The 20,456-nt window shown below is 44.6% G+C and overlaps 1 protein-coding gene across 2 annotated transcripts in view; it reads left to right on the forward strand.

The window, feature by feature from the left end:
• EIF2B3 (eukaryotic translation initiation factor 2B subunit gamma) overlaps nt 1-20,456 on the forward strand; it is a 94,482-nt gene that overhangs the window by 50,705 nt on the left and 23,321 nt on the right. For both annotated transcript variants that reach the window (XM_001363162.4, XM_056815241.1), the window contains 2 exons: nt 6,653-6,742; nt 19,562-19,689. In XM_001363162.4, coding sequence (XP_001363199.1) covers nt 6,653-6,742; nt 19,562-19,689 — 218 coding nt within the window. The remainder of the gene's footprint in view (nt 1-6,652; nt 6,743-19,561; nt 19,690-20,456) is intronic.

Genomic DNA, 20,456 nt, shown 5'->3' on the forward strand with positions numbered 1-20,456 from the left:
AATGTTCTCTTTATCCTTCTCTTCCTGTCCATCAAAAGCGTTAAACTGCCACTCTTTTTAGTTCCTTGAGGCATAATTAGGCCAGTTTGGACATCTAGTCATAAAATAATTCTTAACTACCTTACAAATGTTTTTTTAATCAGTTATAGCCTGATTTGTCTAACATCTCTTTCCCTAAAAAGATCGAGATCTACATATCTGCCTCCCAGTTCAATAAGCCTATCCATAAACTGAGAGGGGTTTTCCTTATCTTCCTGCTTTAGATTTTTAAATTTAGTCCATGTACCAGGCCTGTCAGAACAAGCTCTCATTGCTTTTAGTAATGCATTCCTAGCCTGACATAGTTATAAGTAATCCTGCTCTGAATTTGGGTCCCATTTGGGATTTTCAGTCGGCCAACAATTGCTCCCTCTCCTTGGGCCTGTTTAACAAGAGAATGAATCTTATTTCTTTCCCTTTTTATTATCAGAGTGTGGGGCAAACTTTCCACATCAAGCCATGTGGGATTATAAATTCGGTAAATGCTTTCAAATTTATTACTGTAATGGGCTCATCTTCAAAGGAAGGTGTTTTGTTTTTTTTTTCCTTTAAAACTCTCAATGTCTTGTGGAGAGAAAAGTGTGATTATTGCTTCTTGGCTTGTTGTTTGGGTTGTAGTGGAATGGATGGGAAAGAAGAGTAGTGAGTGAGCTGGGATTGAGGGGCAGGTCAGGAAGTGGAGAGGCAGAGTGAAAGGAGTGGGGGTGGGGCTGGGGGCAAGGGCTGGGGTGGGGAGGAGATTAGGAGACTTGGTAGGATGGGATGGGGTTGGTCAGGAAAAGGGGAATAAGAAAAGGAATAGAAAAGAGGAGGATAAGAAGGATGGTACGGAGATGGAAGAGCGTAGGGGTAGGGAAAGTGGGTAGGGGCTTGGTAGCAGGGAGGGAGAAGCTGTACGGGGTGCAGGTAGTGGGGTTTGATAGGAGGAGGGGCCAAAAGGAAAGGGTCAAGTCCTGATTTGGGTCAGCAGGACAAGAATCTTCTTCCCAGTCCAGGTGGGAGGATGATAGGGTGTTTCCTCATTAGTTGGCTTCTAAAATTCCCTCCAGTTCTTTAATTCTATGAGAAAGCTCATCCTGGACCACCTTACACACATCCAAACAATGATCTGATAGGTGATCCTAGGGCTTCCAGTCAGGGAGACTTGAGTTATAGTTCAGCTGTGTGACCCTGGGCAAGTCATTTAACTTGCCATTTAAGCCTCAGTTTCCTCAGCTGTAGAATGTGACTCATAATAGTATCTATCTCCCAGAGTTGATGGGAAGATTAAATGAGAGAATGCTTATAAAGAAGTTAGCACTGTGTCTGGCTCCTTCTGAACAACTGCCAGTCCACAGCATGCCATTATGCTAAAGCACATGTGACTGAGGAGAAAAGATGGGATTAGTGATAAATGGCAGAAAGCTGAGCTTTGCTCTGGAGCCCAGGCCCCTGTGCAATTCCTGAGAGGGAAAGGGGCTCAGCCCCCATATTTCTCACAGAGCATAGCATGGGTTAATATCGGATGATCTTGCAGCCTGGAGTCTGAGGAAAACCCTTCCAGAGCAGTGACTATTGCAGCCCAATAGAACTTGCCCTCCTTGGAATTGTCCAGTGCCAGGCAAACTGTTGTCATTCAGCAACAGTTTGTTGAAAGGATGAATGAATGAATTAGTCCAGTCAGTCAGCCAACAAGTAGTGACTAAGCACTTTGTGTCAGGTAGCCCTGAGAACAAAAAAAAGCAAAAATGAAATAGTTTCTGCTTTTATGAAGCTTCCATTCAGATAAAGGAAACAAAATTGATACAAATAGGTAAGGGGCATATTTAATGCAATCTTGGGAAGTTGTGAGGGCACTACTACCATTTAAGGGGTCAGGAAGAACTTCATATAGAAGTTGGTGCTTGAGCTGAATCTTGAAGAAAACTGGATTCCAAAAGGGGGAGGTAAGAGAAGGTAGAGCTTTCCATGCTCTCACCTCCATGGGAGACAGTTCAGACAGAGAATGAAAGCCAGTTTGACAAGACTGTGGTGGATGAAGGGAAGCAGGTGGGGACAAGGTTCTAAAGGGCTTTAGATAATGCTGACCTGAGGAGTTTATCAACTGGAGAGGGGTGCATGGTCAGATCTGCTTTTAAAAAGAATCCCTTCAGGGAAGGGAATGGCTAGGTCTTTCAACTAGCCTTCATGCCCACTTGTTCTGTTGGCCTTGGCACTTGTTTAAAAATGGGTGATTCTGATCTTTCTCTTTTTTTCCCCCCTTTTATTTTATTTTATTTATTTATTTTTTAACATTATTTTATTTGGTCATTTCCAAGCATTATTCATTGGAGACAAAGATCATTCCCCACCACCACCACCACCACCTATCCCATAGCCAACATGCGATTCCACTGGGTATCACAAGTGTTCTTGATTTGAACCCATTTCCATGTTGTTGGTGTTTGCACCAGTGTTCATTTAGAGTCTCTCCTCAGTCATATCCTCTCAACCCCTGTAGTCTAGCAGTTGGTTTTCCTCGGTGTTTTTATTTCCACAGTTTGTCCCCTGCTTGTGGATAGTGTTTTTTCTCCTAGATCCCTGCAGATTGTTCAGGGACACTGCATTGCCACTAATGGAGAAGTTTATTAAGTTCGATTGTACCACAGTGTGTCATTCTCTGTGTACAATGTTTTCCTGGTTCTGCTCCTTTCGCTCTGCATCACTTCCTGGAGGTTGTTAGACTATATTATAAAGCAGCGGTCATCAAAACAATTTGGTACTGGCTAAGAGACAGAAAGGAGGATCAGTGGAAACTGTCAGCAAGACAGTATATGACAAACCCAAAGATCCCAGCTTTGGGGACAAAAATCCACTATTTCATAAAAACTGCTGGGAAAATTGGAGGACAGTGTGGGAAAGATTAGGTTTAGATCAACATCTCACACCCTACACCAAGATAAATTCAAAATGGATGAATGACTTGAACATAAAGAAGGAAACTATAAGAAAATTAGGCGAACACAGAATAGTATACATGTCAGACCTTTGGGAAGGGAAATATTTTAAAACCAAGCAAGACTTAGAAAGAGTCACAAAATGCAAAATAAATAATTTGGACTACATCAAATTAAAAAGCTTTTGTACAAACAAAACCAATGTAACTAAAATCAGAAGGGGAGCAACAAATTGGGAAACAATCCTCATAAAAACCTCAGACAACGATGGGGGCCTTGCAGTCCCTGACCTAAAACTATATTACAAAGCAGCAGTCATCAAAACAATTTGGTACTGGCTAAGAAACAGAAAGGAAGATCAGTGGAATAGACTGGGGGAAAGCGACCTCAGCAAGACAGTATACGATAAACCCAAAGATCCCAGCTTTTGGGACAAAAATCCACTATTCGATAAAAACTGCTGGGAAAATTGGAAGACAGTGTGGGAGAGACTAGGAATAGATCAACACCTCACACCCTACACCAAGATAAATTCAAAATGGGTGAGTGACTTAAACATAAAGAAGGAAACCATAAGTAAATTGGGTAAACACAGAATAGTATACATGTCAGACCTTTGGGAGGGGAAAGGCTTTAAAACCAAGCAAGATATAGAAAGAATCACAAAATGTAAAATAAATAATTTTGACTACATCAAACTAAAAAGCTTTTGTACAAACAAAACCAATATAACTAAAAGCAGAAGGGAAACAACAAATTGGGAAAAAATCTTCATAGAAACCTCTGACAAAGGTTTAATTACTCATATTTATAATGAGCTAAATCAATTGTACAAAAAATCAAGCCATTCTCCAATTGATAAATGGGCAAGGGACATGGATAGGCAGTTCTCAGATAAAGAAATCAAAACTATTAACAAGCACATGAAGAAGTGCTCTACATCTCTTATAATCAGAGAGATGCAAATCAAAACAACTCTGAGGTATCACCTCACACCTAGCAGATTGGCTAACATTACAGCAAAGGAAAGTAATGAATGCTGGAGGGGATGTGGCAAAGTAGGGACATTAATTCATTGCTGGTGGAGTTGTGAATTGATCCAACCATTCTGGAGGGCAATTTGGAACTATGCCCAAAGGGCGACAAAAGAATATCTACCCTTTGACCCAGCCATAGCACTGCTGGGTCTGTACCCCAAAGAGATAATGGACACAAAGACTTGTACAAAAATATTCATAGCTGCGCTCTTTGTGGTGGCCCAAAACTGGAAAACGAGGGGATGCCCATCAATTGGGGAATGGCTGAACAAACTGTGGTATATGTTGGTGATGGAGTACTATTGTGCTAAAAGGAATAATAAAGTGGAGAAGTTCCATGGAGACTGGAACAACCTCCAGGAAGTGATGCAGAGCGAGAGGAGCAGAACCAGGAGAACATTGTACACAGAGACTAATACATTGTGGTACGATCGAAGGTGATGGACTTCTCCATTAGTGGCGGTGTAATGTCCCTGAACAACTTGCAGGGATCCAGGAGAAAAAAACACCATTCATAAGCAAAGGATAAACTATGGGAGTGGAAACACCGAGGAAAAGCAACTGCCTGAATACAGAGGTTGAGGGGACATGACAGAGGACAGACTCTAAATGAACACTCTAGTGCAAATACTATCAACAAAGCAATGGGTTCAAATCAAGAAAACATCTAATGCCCAGTGGACTTACGCGTCGGCTATGGGGGGTGGGGTGGGGGGAGGAAAAGAAAATGATCTTTAACGAATAATGCTTGGAAATGATCAAATAAAATATATTTAAAAAAAAAAAACCTCAGACAAAGGCTTAATTACTCAAATTTACAAAGAGCTACATCAATTGTACAAAAAATCAAGCCATTCTCCAATTGATAAATGGGCAAGGGACATGAATAGGCAGTTTTTAGATAAAGAAATCAAAACTATTAATAAGCACATGAGAAAGTGTTCTCAATCTCTTATAATCAGAGATACAAATCAAAACAACTCTGAGGTATCACCTCACATCTACCAGATTGGCTAACATGACAGCAAAGGAAAGTAATGAATGCTGGAGGGGATGTGGCAAAGTAGGGACACTAATCCACTGCTGGTGGGGTTGTGAACTGATCCAACCATTCTGGAGGGCAATTTGGAACTATGCCCAAAGGGCGCTAAAAGACTGTCTGCCCTTTGATCCAGCTGTAGCACTGCTGGGTTTGTACCCCAAAGAGATAATAAGGAAAAAGACTTGTACAAGAATATTCACAGCTGCACTCTTTGTGGTAGCAAAAAATTGGAAACTGAGGGGATGCCCTTCAATTGGGGAATGGCTGAACAAATTGTGGTATATGTTGATGATGAAATACTATTGTGCTAAAAGGAATAATAAAGTGGAGGAATTCCATGGAGACTGATCTTTCTTTCTTAAATAAATGAGCTTTCACTTTTTGCTCTGTGTGTCTGCAGCCATAGTGCTCTAGACAAAAGAAGAATCCTTCCTTTCTGCCAGAGGACATGGTGCCCTGTGATTGAGTAACCACAGGCCTCCTAGACCTAGGATCCTAGAGGATCCTAGACCTCAGAGGTTATCCACTCCAGCCCTCTTAGTTGACCAGTGAGGAAACTGAGGTCTGAGAAGTTCAAGAGACTTGTCCAAGTTCACATAAGTAGCAAACATTAAAGGTTGTGTTTGAACCGAGGGCGTCTGACTTCACCATGTAGCACACCATTTCTTTTCTTTTAAACCCTTACCTTCCATCTTGGAGTCAATACTATGTATTGGCTCTGAGGCAGAAGAGTGGTATGGGCTAGGCAATGGGGGTCAAGTGACTTGCCCAGGGTCACACAGCTAGGAAGTGGCTGAGGTCAGATTTGAACCCAGGACCTCCCATCTCTAGGCCTGGCTCTCAATCCACTGAGCTACCCAGCTGCCCCATAGCACGCCATTTTTGCTAAGTAGCAAAAATAGCTTCTAAAATTAAAAAAAAAACAACCCTAAGATTTTTTAAAAGAAGGCTAATTTCTAAGAAAATCTATGACCATGACTAGAGAATCCCTCTTTTCCTAGCTGAGGCTGACTGTAGATCATGAATTCAGCCACAAGTTGTATTAGTTTCTGTGCATGCCTGGTTTGGGCATTGCTTTAAGGGAGCCAGGCTTTCTGAGGGCAAAGAGGGCATGTGCACTATCCTGGGCAGACCCAAGCATGTGGGTGTCCGTCTGGGAACTGGTACTAGAATACACAGCAGGACTAAGCTGTCTCAGGCAGACCTTGCCCCCAACCTGGCAGCCCCAGCTGCTTAAGAAGGACAGTTCAGCTGAGGGACTCATGATGAAAAATACTCTCCACAGCCAGCCAGACAAGGAACTGTCTGAGTATTAATTCAGGTGGAACTGGGGCATATCTTGCCTTATTTCCTTCATGAATTTTTTCTTACATGTGCAATGTATGTCTTCTTTCACAACATGAGGAATAGGAGAATTTGTGTTGCACAACAATACTGGAATAACCTATATCAGGTTTTGGATTGCAAAAAGTCAGAAAGCAATTATTTAAAAAATTGTTTCTATATGCAATTGACCAAAAAAAAAAGGTAAGGACAGTTCAGGCCAGAATGAACTCACCAGAACTCACCAGGAACAATGACCATTTCTAAGGCCTTTCTTTGTTTGTTTTTTCCCTTAGGCATCCTAGAATACATTTCCAAACAGGTCTTGTGGATGCCCATCTCTACTGCCTGAAGAAGTACGTGGTAGATTTCCTGGTTGAAAACAGGTAAGTCTTGGGGGAAAGGGATGGAAAGATATTCAGATTTAGAGTTTTTAATAATAGGTAATTGTTAGCATTTATATAGCACTTTAAAATGTGCAATCACTTTACAAATTTTACATTTGATCCTCACAGCAATCCTTTTTGTTGTGCTATTATTATCATCCGTTTCACAGGTGAGGAAACTGAGACAGGCAGAGGCCAACTGACTTGCCCAAGGTCACACAATTGGTGTGGCCAGATCCAAACTCCATTCTTCCTGACCTCAGATCAAGTGCTTTCTCTCCTTCACTGACTTTTAGGTTAAAATATTAATTAGATGCAGCCCATAGGTTCCTGCACAGTTTGTGTTAAAGTAAAAATCAGTACTTGCCTCAGGTTACTGGGTCAGCCATCATGCAGACACTGTGACTTTGAAGAACTGGCTATGTTGCACCCTCTCCCTCCTGCACCCCCTAGCAATTAACCAGTAAGCAAATATTAATATTAAGCATCTGTTATGTGACCCACACTGGGGTTTCAGAGACAAGAATGAGGCAATCCCTGTCCTCCAGGGGCTGCCATTAGATTAAGGAAAATCCTGGGGACCTCTGGAGTCTCCCTGTAGTAAATGTAGAGTCATTTGGAGGGGCAATACTAAGGGAAGGCTCCAGGAGATAAGGAAATGTCTTGATCACAAGGAGCTATCTGAGCTGAGCTTCCAAAGCAGCTAGAGATTCCCTGGGAAGTGGTGAACAGCCTTGAGGGAAGAACAGCAGGGGAACTGGTTCTGTTTTTCTTGTGTAACCCCAGGACTTAGCACAATTGCTGGATAAATGATTGTTGATTGATTAAGCCTATTTGGCTCAACCATAGTGTATGTAAAGGAGATTAGTGTATTATAAGCCTGGAGAAGCCAACTGGAGCCAAAGCTTTTAATACCAGAGGGGTACAATTAGGAGCTTCTGGATCCCTTGAGTTGGTTGTGAGTGACAAGGTCAGAGAGGGCACAACCTGGCAGCAAGGGCCCCCATGATGAGGCTCTTGTGATAGGATGGGACTTCAGGGGCTGCCAAGGTCATACCTGAGAATTTTGTTCTGGATGAAGGAGAGTAGAGAAGAGGATATGGTGAGGTTGAAGGGCAGATCCCTTTCATTCCATTGAGTCTCCTTGCAGCATTATGGCTGTGTGCTCTTCTCTTCTTTCCAGGATTCTATGGGCTCATTTGGACCTTTTTCTGTTCTTTAATGCATTCACCCTTGGGGCCTTGGTCCTTGTCTCTGGGAAAGGATAGCCATCAAAAAGAGAGTGCATTTTCTAGGAGTTTGTGAAAGAGAAGGAAGAGTTCAGAGGCTAGCTTAAGGGGTCAACTGAGAATATTTTAAGGGTAGGGGAGACACAGGAGTGTTTGTAGACAGCAAGAAAGGAATGTGGAGACAGATTAAAGATTAGGGCGGAGGGAGATAATTAAGGGGGTAGAAATGGGAAGAGATAGGATCAAGGGCATATTTAGAGGAGCTGGCCTTGGCAAAGAGAAGGCTACCAGAGTATGGGGGTTGATGTTGGGAGGTAGAGAAAGTGAGGAGAGAGCTCAACTGCCTCAATTTTCTTAGTATAAGGCAAGATTCTCTATTGAAAGAATGAGAAAAGGAGGGAGTGAGAGAGTTGAGGAGAGAAGGTTTATAACAGCTACTGATGAGAATGAGATAATGAATTAATTAGGGAGGAATAGAGGGGAACATCTTAGTGAGGACCTAGTTGATATTGATAATAATTTGTGGTGGGCCCAAGCTGTGAGGTTGTATGACATCTACCAGTGCCATCATGGGGATTAGGAACTAGTGAGAGAAATGCAATATTGTGCTTTCCTAAGACCTGAGTGAAAGGGATTCTAGAACCTAGGATGTTATATTGGTCTGATTAACTGTAGGGTCAAGACAGAGAAGGAAGGAAAGGAAAGCCAGATTGGGGGTGAGCTAGGAGAAGAGGGAGGGGGCTGGAATCACTGTGAGAACAAAGAATAGGGAAGGGAAGGGAAGGGAAGAAGAGGAAAAGAGGAAATGGCAGGAGATGGCACCTAGGAAAAGAATTTTCCGAATGCCAGATCACGGAAGTACAGCACTTGTTGGGGTGGAGGCAGAGATTGTCCCTGTGGGCTGCTGAGGTATTGTGAAGAAGTCCTTCATGGGGAACTGGGAGGCCTAGGTGTTTAAGGGAACATCTGCTTATGTCTAAGTCTTCTACCATAAGGGCTTGGTTGGGGCAGAGAGGGGAGATAATGGGCCACCAGAACAGGAATGGATGATTAATATAGATAGAGTTGATGAATGATGACAGCAGAGGGAATATCTAGAAGGAACAATGAGGAGCAGGAAGTATGCAGACTCTTCCAAGAGCAGCAGCTGGGGGGCAGGCCAAGAATGGAAGTTGATGGGAAAGAGAGAATACCAATGGGCAAGTTGGAGAGGCAGGCCATTAATTCTTAGGTAGCCAGAATTCAGTCACGTAGACTGGGAAAGTCAAGGTGAAGAGAGGACCTGTGGGAGAGGAGAGGGGTTTCTCCACTGATGATGATAATAGGCAAGAGTTGATCCTACTTTGTGGTGATGTGATAAGATATTAAAGTGATGCAAAAAAATGACTTGTCAGTAAAAATAAGGTTTAAAAATAAAAAAAAAGGAAGTGAGTCTTGCCTTGTTTTGCCTTTCCTCAAGCCTCTGTGGTACTCACAGAGCTAGGAGCCTGACTGAGCATTTCTGATATGCCTATGCTTATCAAGTAACCCACTACACCAATGAAGTAGATCACAGAAGTTCACAAGCACAAAAGGATTTCTCCAGCCTCTGGCACTTCAGTGCCTGATTTCATAAGTTACTTACTTCTTCCACTGACAGAGTGAAACTCCTTGGGAAATGGTTTTCTTGATCTGTGGCAGCAGAAGAATGCACATGTCCTAGAGGCCAGCCTCTCTTGTTGGGCCTCTGCCCCCTTTGTTAAGCCAGACTAACCAGTAGCACCTGCATAAGTTTGCCTTCTGGGCTGATTTCTGTGTCATAGGGAAGAATGGCTGATAAGTAAAGGAACAACTCTCAGATGTGGTGTGGCCTGCCCCCCCCCCCCCCCCCAGATATCTCCCATAGAATGTGAGGAATTGAACTGAGGGCTCTGTTCTGAAGGGATGCTCCTGGCCAAGTCTGGAGGCCCCACAGCTTTGCCCAGCACTCACCATATCATACTGATTGCAACAAGTATACTCTGCCAACCAGAAAGGCTGATCACATGTGCCTCCAGGACAGTTTATGTCTTGTGGCTGCCAAGTTGAGGTAGGAACATTTGTCTAAAACAAAACATAAGTATTTTGCTGGTGTTATGCAGAAACAGTTGTGTTCTGTGAGCTGTACCAATGTGTGATTGGGAGCCCCACCAGAGTGCTGGGCCATATCTGGACACCACAGAATAGGACCATTGTTCTAAGGTCTGTGGAGCTCTTCCTTTCCCTTCTTGCAAAATTCTATTAGAGGCAAGGGCTGATTCCCCTCTCCCCCTTTATTTTTAACTTCAGCTCTTAGCACAGTGCCTGGCACATAGTAGGAGCTTAATAAGGGCTTATCAGCTGCCTTTCTGAGGTAGGTGCTAGAATAATCCCCATTTTACAAATGAGGAAACTGAAAGGAGAGCTTACACACTTTGTATCTAAGTGTCTAAGGCAGGATCCAAACCCATTTTCCTAATTCCACATCCTACATACTCTGCTATCCTATGACATCCTTACTGGTAAGGCTTAGTTGAGTGGATGAATGAATTAATGAGTGAAAGCCTGCATATTTTTGGCCTGTTTATCAGAGGCTTGTGTGCAGAAGCGGCAAAGACTAATGATGCAGACTCCTAGACTACAAGCAGCCTCTAGTTGGCCAGGAGAACCAGAAAACCAGGGAGAGTAGGATCAGTCTGTGTATTGCAGAGGGGCACAGTGCTCTGGGAAGTCACAGGGCTATCATGGAGGAGGGTTCTCTGGATTTGGACCTTGAAAGGCAGGCAGGTAGGCCATTGAAAGCACAAGGAGTGGTTGGAAGGTGCTGGGAGGATACAGGAGTGGCAAGAAGTCCAATTGGGTTGGAGGGCAGGAGTGGTATGAGAGAAAGACAACAGTTCATTCCAGGCCCTCTCTGAGCAAAGGAGCCTAAGTGGGGCAGAGATCCAGTCATGTGCAGAGGGAGAAGACAGTGGGTTTGGAGGACTTCAGGACTTCTGAGAAGCCTAAAAGGCTGACCGAGTAGTTGGGCCCCTGCCTCATAGGCTTTGTAGACTCAGAAAACATTTTGGAGCAGGAGAGGAAGGACTAGGAGTGGATTAGCTTCTTCCAGGTCTTCCTATAGGTTTGTCACATACAACCCTTCTCTGTACCCCTTGAGGAAATGTCTTATTTAAGCCTTAAATACCAGAGGCCAGATTACTTTTCCAGGGAATCAGAGGCATTAAGGTGTGTAGTGACAGCATGGACCCAAGAACTGTACCCTCTCTGTCACGGACAGACTGTAAAATGGGCAAATCTCCTTCTTCTTGGGCTTTAAATTCCTTCTCTATAAAATGTAAAACTTTAACCCCAGCTCTGACAGTCTCTGGTTGTTAAGCTTCCTAAGACACTGGGAAAAAAGTGCTTGTTCTGGAGTCCCAAGATCCTGAGTTCAAATCCCATCTCATATGCATACTACCTGAGTGTCCTTGGGAAGCTCTGTATGGGTTCCCAATTCCCTCATCTGTAAGTTGAGGAGTTGGACTAAATAGCCAGTTCTACAGTTGTGATCCTGCCATTCAGTGACAACCTTTGAAATGCTCTGACCACTCAGGAGATTAGACCCAGAGAGGACAGGGATGATGATCTCTTGTGCCACCATCAAGTCAAAACTTTTCATAGCCATACATGTTGGAGTAACAGGAGGAGTTTAGAGTCCACACCCCACATCCTTCCCACCCTCCTCTGCCTGGTACTCCTGGCTGACACTGGTGGGCAGCTGCCTGGAGTTTGAGGCTTGCCCCTAGCTAGGGGTCTCAGTGCATTGGTGTTCCTTCTCCTTCCAGCAGTGAGCCTCAGTACTAACACTGTATCTTTAGAGAGACCTTGAAGAGTTTGCCAGAAAGAAAAACCCACAGGGGGAAAAGAGGGTATCACAGAATGCTCTAGCCCAAATCCTTAGCTTTTAAGTTGGTGCCTTGTAATCTAAATTTCCTGTTTACCACACCAGATTAAATCTGTTTTCTTTGAAGGCAAAAAAAAAAATGAGTGAGAAGAAAGATGAGGGTGTGGCTTTACATTCCCATTCCCTTTCTCATTATTGTCCCGTTGGGAAAGGGTCTGTCTGTTTCTAAAGGAAACTCTCTGTGTGGGCCAGGCCTCAGTGCCCCCCACTGAAGCTGGAGGAAGAGGACTCCCAGCTGTTCAAGCCCCTTTGCTTTGGGGCAGACCTTTGGGAGACCAAATCAAGTATCTGAACCAGGGTGAAAAGTGTGGGGTTGCCTTTTTGTATCATTTAATTCTCAGAAGAGGCCAAATTAATAGGAGCTGATGCTTCTAGTGGATGGTCATGTCAGGGATAGGAGTGAGTTGGAAAGCTAAGACTGAGCATTAGAAATGTCAAAAATCTTGGAGATTGGAGAAGGAATATTCAAATAAAATAATCAGATGATTTTCCAGATGTTTCTGGGAAATGTTAGTGGGTAGTTAACTCAGGCATCCATATGCAGAGAAAAATGCTTTATGATTACCCAAGCCTTACTTAGAATAAGATATTCCTGAGATGACTCCCTTTTATTCAATAAGCAGAGGTGCAGATTAACCCAGATCCAGTGTCCATTCAACTACCAGGGAGACCAAAAGCTATGGGGCCCTCTTCACCTCCATTATTCCTCTAGTCCAGTCTTTGCCAGGCCTCCGTGGAAATATTCTGTATGGTTCTATATGGCTCAGAGCCTGTCAGACCTTTTACAAAGTCTCTTCCAAGAGGATGAGACACAGGCTAGCCAAATTTGCTTATTCCCCTCCTCAGGCCAGCTCATTGCCTTTGAGCCCGGTGTTTGGGAATCCTCTGTCTCTGCCTCCCCAGCCACTTTGAAATTTCTGCCCTTTTTTACTCTTGTTTAGTGAGAAGCATTTGTGTTGGGAGTGCATCCTTCATTTTGTTCCACTGGTCCCCACTCACTGAAAGCTGATGGGGGGCAGAATTGGAAAGGGGGGAAACTTTAATTTTCAGGACCATAAAAAACAGGGTGAGGGGCAGCCATACCCATGTGCCTATCTGGTACTGGCATTTTAATTTACTGTGACTGTATTTAATCTGTCCTGGAGAAGAAGCAAGAGAGACTGACCTTTACAGGCAACCCAAGAGCTCTCAGGGAATCTCTCCTGGGTACTTGGTTTCATCTGACATCCAGGAAAATGCCCCCTCCAGGCTAGAATGGCTTCCTGGCCTGCAATAATATCACTACAGTTTTGGGGTCGTCCCCAAAACTGCTCAATTCCCTGGGAGTCAGGACCACCAAGGAACAATTTGGAGGGTTTGTTGGGGAGCTACTACTCAAGTACACACATAGCATAGGATAGCCCCTTGCCCCCACTCATCTTTAATGGTGGGTAGGAGGAGAGGCTAAAATGGGAGGCCTAATATGAAGAAGTCCTTCACTTGGGAGAGCCTCTGCCACAGCCCCTTCATGTCCCCAATTGGACCAATTTCAACTTTCACTTGCCCTCTGCTGTGGGCCTGAACAGAAAAGGGAAGAACCCTGGGCAGCCCCCCTCCCCCCCATCCCATTTTATGCTGGCTTCTTAAAAAAGACATGAGGAGGAGAGAAAATTAGAACCTGGGGAAAAAAAAAAGAAAATTAGAACCTGGCCTCTTATTAACCCCTCACTCAATCTTAACATGGTGGGAGCCCAAGCTGAACAAGGAACCAAAGCAGCACGTCTGCCCATGACCTTTCCCCAGACAATTAGAATGCATGTCTCTCCCTTCCCTCGTGATTTGAAGCATTTTATCTCATATAATTGCAAGGGTAGGGAGGGCTCCAAACAGTCTTTTTATCCAAAGGTGGCATTGAAACTAATGAAAATTCCCCAATTGGGGAATCTTTAAAATTTTATTTATTTTTAAAGTATTTTATTTTCCCAACTACATGTAATAATAATTTTCAAAATATATTTTCCAAAATTAGATCCAAATTATCTCCCTCCCTCCTCTCCTCCTCAATTAGGGAATGTTTAACCAAATGAATAAAAATAGGATACAACATAGATGGTATTAATTTGTGGTTTTTTCTGAGTCAGCAGTGTGTGGCTGCAGGCAGGGATCTATTTCTATGGGAGTTGGACCCTCTGCTCTCGTCCAGTGTCCTTCTGCACCCTGTGGCCCTGCATATTCAGATACTTACTCAGGGCTTCCCAGCACAGCCCATTCCATTTCTCAACAGCCTTTTCTCTTTAGAAACTGAGTCAGAGTGGAGCCTTTGATAGTTTCATTCTCTGGAGGTAAACAAGCCTGCTCCCTGTTCAGGTCAGTAGGAGTTCTCTTTCCCAGGTAGTATGTCCATCAGCTCCAGAGGGTGGGGATGGACTATTGGGGGGGGGGGCTGTTCTTAGCACCTGCCCCTGATTTTAGTGCCTTTAGCTCTTGACAGCTGCCTTTTGGTTGATTGATTAACTTCCTGCTATTTTCAAAGACATACACTATTGTGGAATTTTCTGTTAAGCCAGGTGAGAGAAAACCACAAGACATTTAGAGTAAGGAAGGAAGGAGATTTATTATTACGTATGGACATGCGGACCTAGATGTGATCTTTCCTCAAAGTTCTGGCCCCTGAGTTTAGGGGCTCTGGCTCTTTTATATGCAATCAATTGGAGCAGGTTTCCATAGATTACATGATACTTACACATTGGTTTCCATGGGTTATGAACACAAACATGGCAGGCAAGTACAGGGGTGGCGGCGGTGGTGGTGGCGGCGCCGGCGGCGGTGGTGGTGGGTTATACGATTGAATGGAAAAGGAGCATCCTTGCATCTTGTTACAATATTGTTTCAAGGGGAATCACCTTCAGGCTTGTATAATCCTTAGTATGGTACAGACAGTATAAGTCCAGAACATCAATTCATTATGGATTTATCAGGTCACAACATAGGAAGTAGCAGTGCCCTATGAAGTAGAACCACTTGCTTTGTTCTTTTGGAGTTCCAGCAGGTGCAGGGGAAGGAGGAGCTATCAGTCACCCTGTTGGTAGCAAGCTTCTATATGTGTCAGCCTTGCAAAGCCAGTCCTTAGAGCAGTAGTTCTCAACCTTTCTAATGCTGTGACCCCGCAATACAGCTCCTCATGTTGCAGCGACCCCAAACCAATTTTGGTGGCTACTTCAAAACTGTAATTTTGCTACAGTTATGATTCGGAATGTAAATACCTGATATGCATTATGTATTCTCATTGCTACAAAGTGAGAGGTTGAGAACCGCTGCCTTAGAGCGTAAAGGGGGAGACCTAAAGATTTTCCACTACAACACAGGCCTTGCCCTTACAGAAGGATGGATCTGAAATAATAGAATGGGACTGTAAAAGGTGAAATTATGGTTGAGGCTAAGAGAGAAGTGGTGGCTCTCCCCATCCCCATCCCCAAAACAGAGGCTAAATGGCCATTTGTCTGGTATGTTTTAATATGGGGGTCCCTTTTCAGGTACAAGACAAACTAGGTGAGCAATCTAGGCCCTACAACATCCATAGTTCTATAGAATAGATTCTATAGTAATATGAAATCCACAAAAAATCTCTAGGGGAATTTGAGGAAGAGGCTAGCAGTCAAGGAGTAAAAAATTAAGCACCTTCTGTCTGTCAGGCACCGTGCTAAGCTCTGGAAATACGAAGAAAGGCCAAAGAGTCCCTCCTTGAAGAGCTTGCAATCTAATGGGAGAGACAAAATGCAAAAAACTATATGCAAACAAGATGTATATAGGATAAGTAGGAAATAATCAACAGAGGGAAGGCACTGGAATTAAAAAAGGCTTCCTGAAGAAGGGGGGATTTTAATAACTTGAAGAAAGCCAGGAGGTAGAGATTGAGGAAGGCTTCTTGTAGAAACTGAGGCCCAGGCTGGACCTTGAGAGAAAAGATATTAGCAATTGAAAATGGGGAGGGGTGTAGCCAGGGCATGTGGGACAGTCTAAAAATATGCTGGGAGATCAGAAATATGGTGTTGCTCTTATGAAAAGCAGGGCAGGTAAGGAGGGTTAGAAGAATGATGAGATCTGTTTTGGACATTTGAAATTTGAGATGCCATTGGGACATTCACTTTGGGCTGCCCAATAGGCAATAATTGGGACTGGAGGTCAGGGGAGAGGTTAGGGCTAGACATTTGGAACTGAGTCACCTGTACAGAGATGGTCATTCAGCCCATGGGAGCTGATGAGATCACCTAGTGAGAATATAGAAGAAAAAGAGAAAAGGGTCTAAGACAGATCCTCAGAGCGTGGACCTAACCTGGATAAAGACCCAGCAATGAAGACTGAGGACTGTCAGTACAGGGAGGAAAAAGAGCAAGAGAGATACCCAGAGAAGTGTTAGGAGAATGTCATCTGTGGAATCAGGTGCTGCAGAAGGCTCAAGAAGGGTTTGATGTAAAATCCAGTGAAATTGGGGGCAGCTGGGTAGCTCAGTGGATTGAGTGCCAAGGCCTAGAGATGGGAGGTCCTGAGTTCAAATGTGACTCAGACATTTCTCAGCTGTGTGACTCTGGGCAAGTCACTTGACCCCCATTGCCTAGCCCTTACCACTCTTCTGCCTTGGAACCAATACACAGTATTGATTCCAAGATGGAAGGTAAGGGTTTACTTAAAAAAAATAATAATGAAACAGTGGAATTGCTCATTGACTACAGGAGGGGGATGGGAGGAGAGAAGGGAAAGAACATGTTTCATGTAACCATGGGAAAATATTCTAAATTAAATAAATAAGTAAACTTTTAAAAAAGAAGGATGTGTTTGAAAAAAAATTATTGATGAGTTCATTGGTAATTTGGGGGCAAATGGTGAAGGGAGAGCAGGTAGAGATGAGTAATACGAACAGCTTTTTCAAGAAATTAGCTAAGAAGGCAAAGAGATATAGATGGGGTAGGATGAACATGAGAATTTTCCAGGGAAGGGAGATGTGTTTGTTGGCATCAGGAAACTAGCCATGAGGTAAGAAGAGATTGAAGGTCAGAGTGGGAGCAGTCTGCTGGAACAGAGTGGAGGAAATGGGATCAGGGTTAGTATAAGGCCAAGGGTTGGCCTTGATGAGGAGCAGGGCCACCTCTCCACCTAAACTGGAAGTAAAAGAGGAGGAACCCAGGGCATGATGCTAGGGAAATGGGGAGAAGAGGAACCCCCTAGGGAGTGGCTCTAGAAGAAGGCAAGTTCGAGACAAGGCAGGGGGAGGAATAGGAAGCTCAGGGACCAGAGAGAATGAGGTAAGACTTGACTTTTAACCCAGCTGAATTTCCAGATGGTCACCACTCCTAAAGCACAGGCTTGGCCTTGGCACTTCTTCAAGTAGTTTCAGGACACTCCCCAACCCCTCTTTGTGGGCTAATGATCCATTACTCCTCAGCCCCATGTACTGCCCAGGCTGCCCCCAGGCCTGCAGTGCTCTCCAAGAAAGCCGTTCAAGCACCCCTCCTCCAGACAGACTTTCCCTGGGGTAAATGACCCCCCCCCCTTCCTTACTGAGTTTGTTTTGTGTTTATTCTGTATTTTGTTTATTTATTTGTGAACATATTGTATTCTACTCCTAGAAGAAAAGGAGACATTGTGCCTGGAGAAGGAAAACAGGGAGAGCTGGGAATGAGGAGCAGGGGTTAGAAAAGAAGCATTTTATTAAGTGCCTACTATGTGCCAGGCAATGTGCTAAATAAGCATTTCACAGATGTTATCTATTTGATTCTCACTACAATACTGTGAGGTAATGCTATTATTATCCCCATTTTGAAAACTAAGGTAGATGGAGATGAAGTGACTTGCCCAGGGTCACTTGACTAGTAAGTGAGGTCAAATTTGAACTCTGCTCTTCTTGACTCCAGGTCCAGCACCTGGGTGGGAATTATGACTGCCACTTATTTCCTCTGTGACCTTAGACCAGTCTCTTTCCCTCACTGGAATTGTTTCCTCAACTTTAAAATAAGAGTTTTAGAGGCAGCTTGGTGGCACAGTGGATGGAGGGCCAGACCTGAAACCAGGAAGATCTGGGTTCAAATTCACTTTGAACACTTCCTAGCTGTATGACTCTGGGCAAGTCACTTAAACCCAGTTGCCTAGCCTTTACTGCAATTCTGCCTATCAGTTCTAAGACAGAAGGCAAGAGTTTTTAAAAAATAGTAATAAAATGAGGGGTTATGTTAGTGACATCCACATTGCCTACTTGCTTAGACTCTATAAAGTCTTAAATGTCACAAATCAAGCTATTTGTCATCCCCTTCCCCCCCCCCCCCCCCCCCCCCCCGAAAACAGAGAAGAACATGTTGGTTGCAGGAGGAAGAGGAAGATTTAATCATAAAGAGAAAGTCAGAGAGGGGAGGGGTGACTCTTTGTCACCACCTTTTCACACTTAAGGACCTAGATTTGTGTGAGATTCCGTCCAAGGAGGGGTGGGGCAGGGCCCCCACCTGACATTTCCAGAGTGGCTTGAGTAAAGTTGCTCACCACCCAGGCAGCTTGTCCTTAGGCAGTTGGAAATAGAAGATTGTTGTACTTTCCAGCTATGATTTCTTCTTAGGTTGCTGAAAATGAGTGTTGGGGATTCTGAGAAGAGGGGACTTTTCTGAGGTGAATTCCCCTTGGCCCAGGCCTCTGGCTCCCCCTTTCCACTACAGTCAGAAGAATAAAGCCTCTTTCATGGTCTTAAGGAACTTCTTGGGAATGTTTTTGCTATACTTCCTGGGGATCATTCCTTGTACACTGGAGTTGCCCTCTGCCCAGCCTTGCCATGTAGTTGGCTTACCCTGTGGAGCAGGGGCAGCCAGGGACACTTCTGATGCTAATACTTTCTGGTGTGTCAGAGAACAGAGGCGGATGGACTTCCCCATGATGCCATTTCCTCGTCTGCTGGGCTATTCTCCACAAAAGTCTCTCCCTAAGCCCTGCTGAAGCCTGCCTGTCTTAGATTGTCCCCATGGGGGAAGGTGCTTGTCAGTCTGGGAGAGAGGATCAGACTTTGTAGAAAGTCCCTGCTGATGGGCCATAACTAGGCTGTCTCTGCCCAGCTTAGCATCCAGGCCCTGGCAGAGATGACACATGGGGTGAGGATGGTCTCAACACTGGCAGAGCTTCCCTGCCACTGCCCAGATGAACAGCAGATGGCCAGCTCACTCGGAGCCAGTATAGTCCCCTTTGGTCTATAAGAGGCAGCCGAGGGTCTGCCGAGTCTCCTAGTGCCAGCTGACCCCTGTCTCCACGTGTGGCACCCTTGAAGGAACAGAGCCTTGGCACAAAGCACACATAGTTGGGGTAACTGAGAGTGTGACACCATCGACTTCAATAGTGCAGATGCTTCTAAATCATACTGGCGTTTGGAGACTCCAGCATTTCAAAATTGTGGAACAAACCAGGCCAATTGGCTCATCATCTGGAGTGATTCTGGGAGGCCAAGCAGAGCATGCATCCATTTAGAGGGTAAGGGGGAGAAGGGAAAGCACAGAGGCCTTCCCACCTCACCCAGGGAGACTGTACCCATGGGGGTCTCTCACATCAGGCCCCCTCCACATGCAGTGTCCTTGGCCACCCCAGGGGGAGCTAGATGGAGTGCTCAGGGATGTCCAATGTTCTGCTCTTGTTTCTTCCTAGGTCAATCACATCCATCCGGAGTGAGCTGATTCCATACCTAGTCAGGAAACAGTTCTCCTCACCTTCTTCACTACAGGGACAAATTGAAAAAGAACAGACCCCAGAGAAGAAAGACCAGAAGTCCATAGGTTAGTGATGAAGCCCCTATATGGGCTGCTGCTGAACCCCTAAGTGACAATGACCCAGGGCTTTCGACTCTGGCTTTAAGTGGGCTCTCCTTTGGGGCTTGGGCCATAACTCCCCTGGCCATTGCTCACATGTTTGCAGGCTGGGTCAATCATGGAGTGGGACCTAGTTAAGGCTGGGGACTCCAGTATGCAGCCAGAGCCCTCAGAGACCTTTCTCTCAGCCCCAAAAACAAATCCTAGGGATTGGAATGCTGTGCCCATCATTCTGGCTGCCAGTTTTTACAGTCTAGCCTTTGCTGAGCTCTCTGGGGTTTTCCCAGGTCTAATCAGGAAGGGGAAAACCTTGTCAAGAACAAAGGAACCTGAAGTCTGCTGGGAGGTGGCCTCGGTCTCCATAGCCACATAGAGATATCAGACCAAGTCCTGTTGATGGCTTCATTGCCTGCTGAGTTTTCCCTCCTTGGGACTTGCTTTATTTCTTTAAATGGCTCTCCACCCACGTGGGAGTTGATTTTGTAACCTCCCTTTCTTAAAAAGGTAGAAAATGAAACTTTAATTGGAAGCAGGGTGGTGTAATAGACAGGCATGGGATATAGGCTCAAATACTGTCTCCCGCACCTTCTATCTGAGTGGTCACAGGCAGGTCACCTGTACTCACATAGATTACCTCACAGGGATATTGGGGGGCTTCTGGGAATATGAGGAGCTTTTAGCATTATTTCTCCCACCAGGAGGTAGGCTTTTTGGCAGTCTTTACTGCCTAGAAG

The sequence above is a fragment of the Monodelphis domestica genome, chromosome 2 (genome assembly GCF_027887165.1).
Source record: "Monodelphis domestica isolate mMonDom1 chromosome 2, mMonDom1.pri, whole genome shotgun sequence".
Classification (NCBI taxonomy): Eukaryota; Metazoa; Chordata; class Mammalia; order Didelphimorphia; family Didelphidae; genus Monodelphis; species Monodelphis domestica.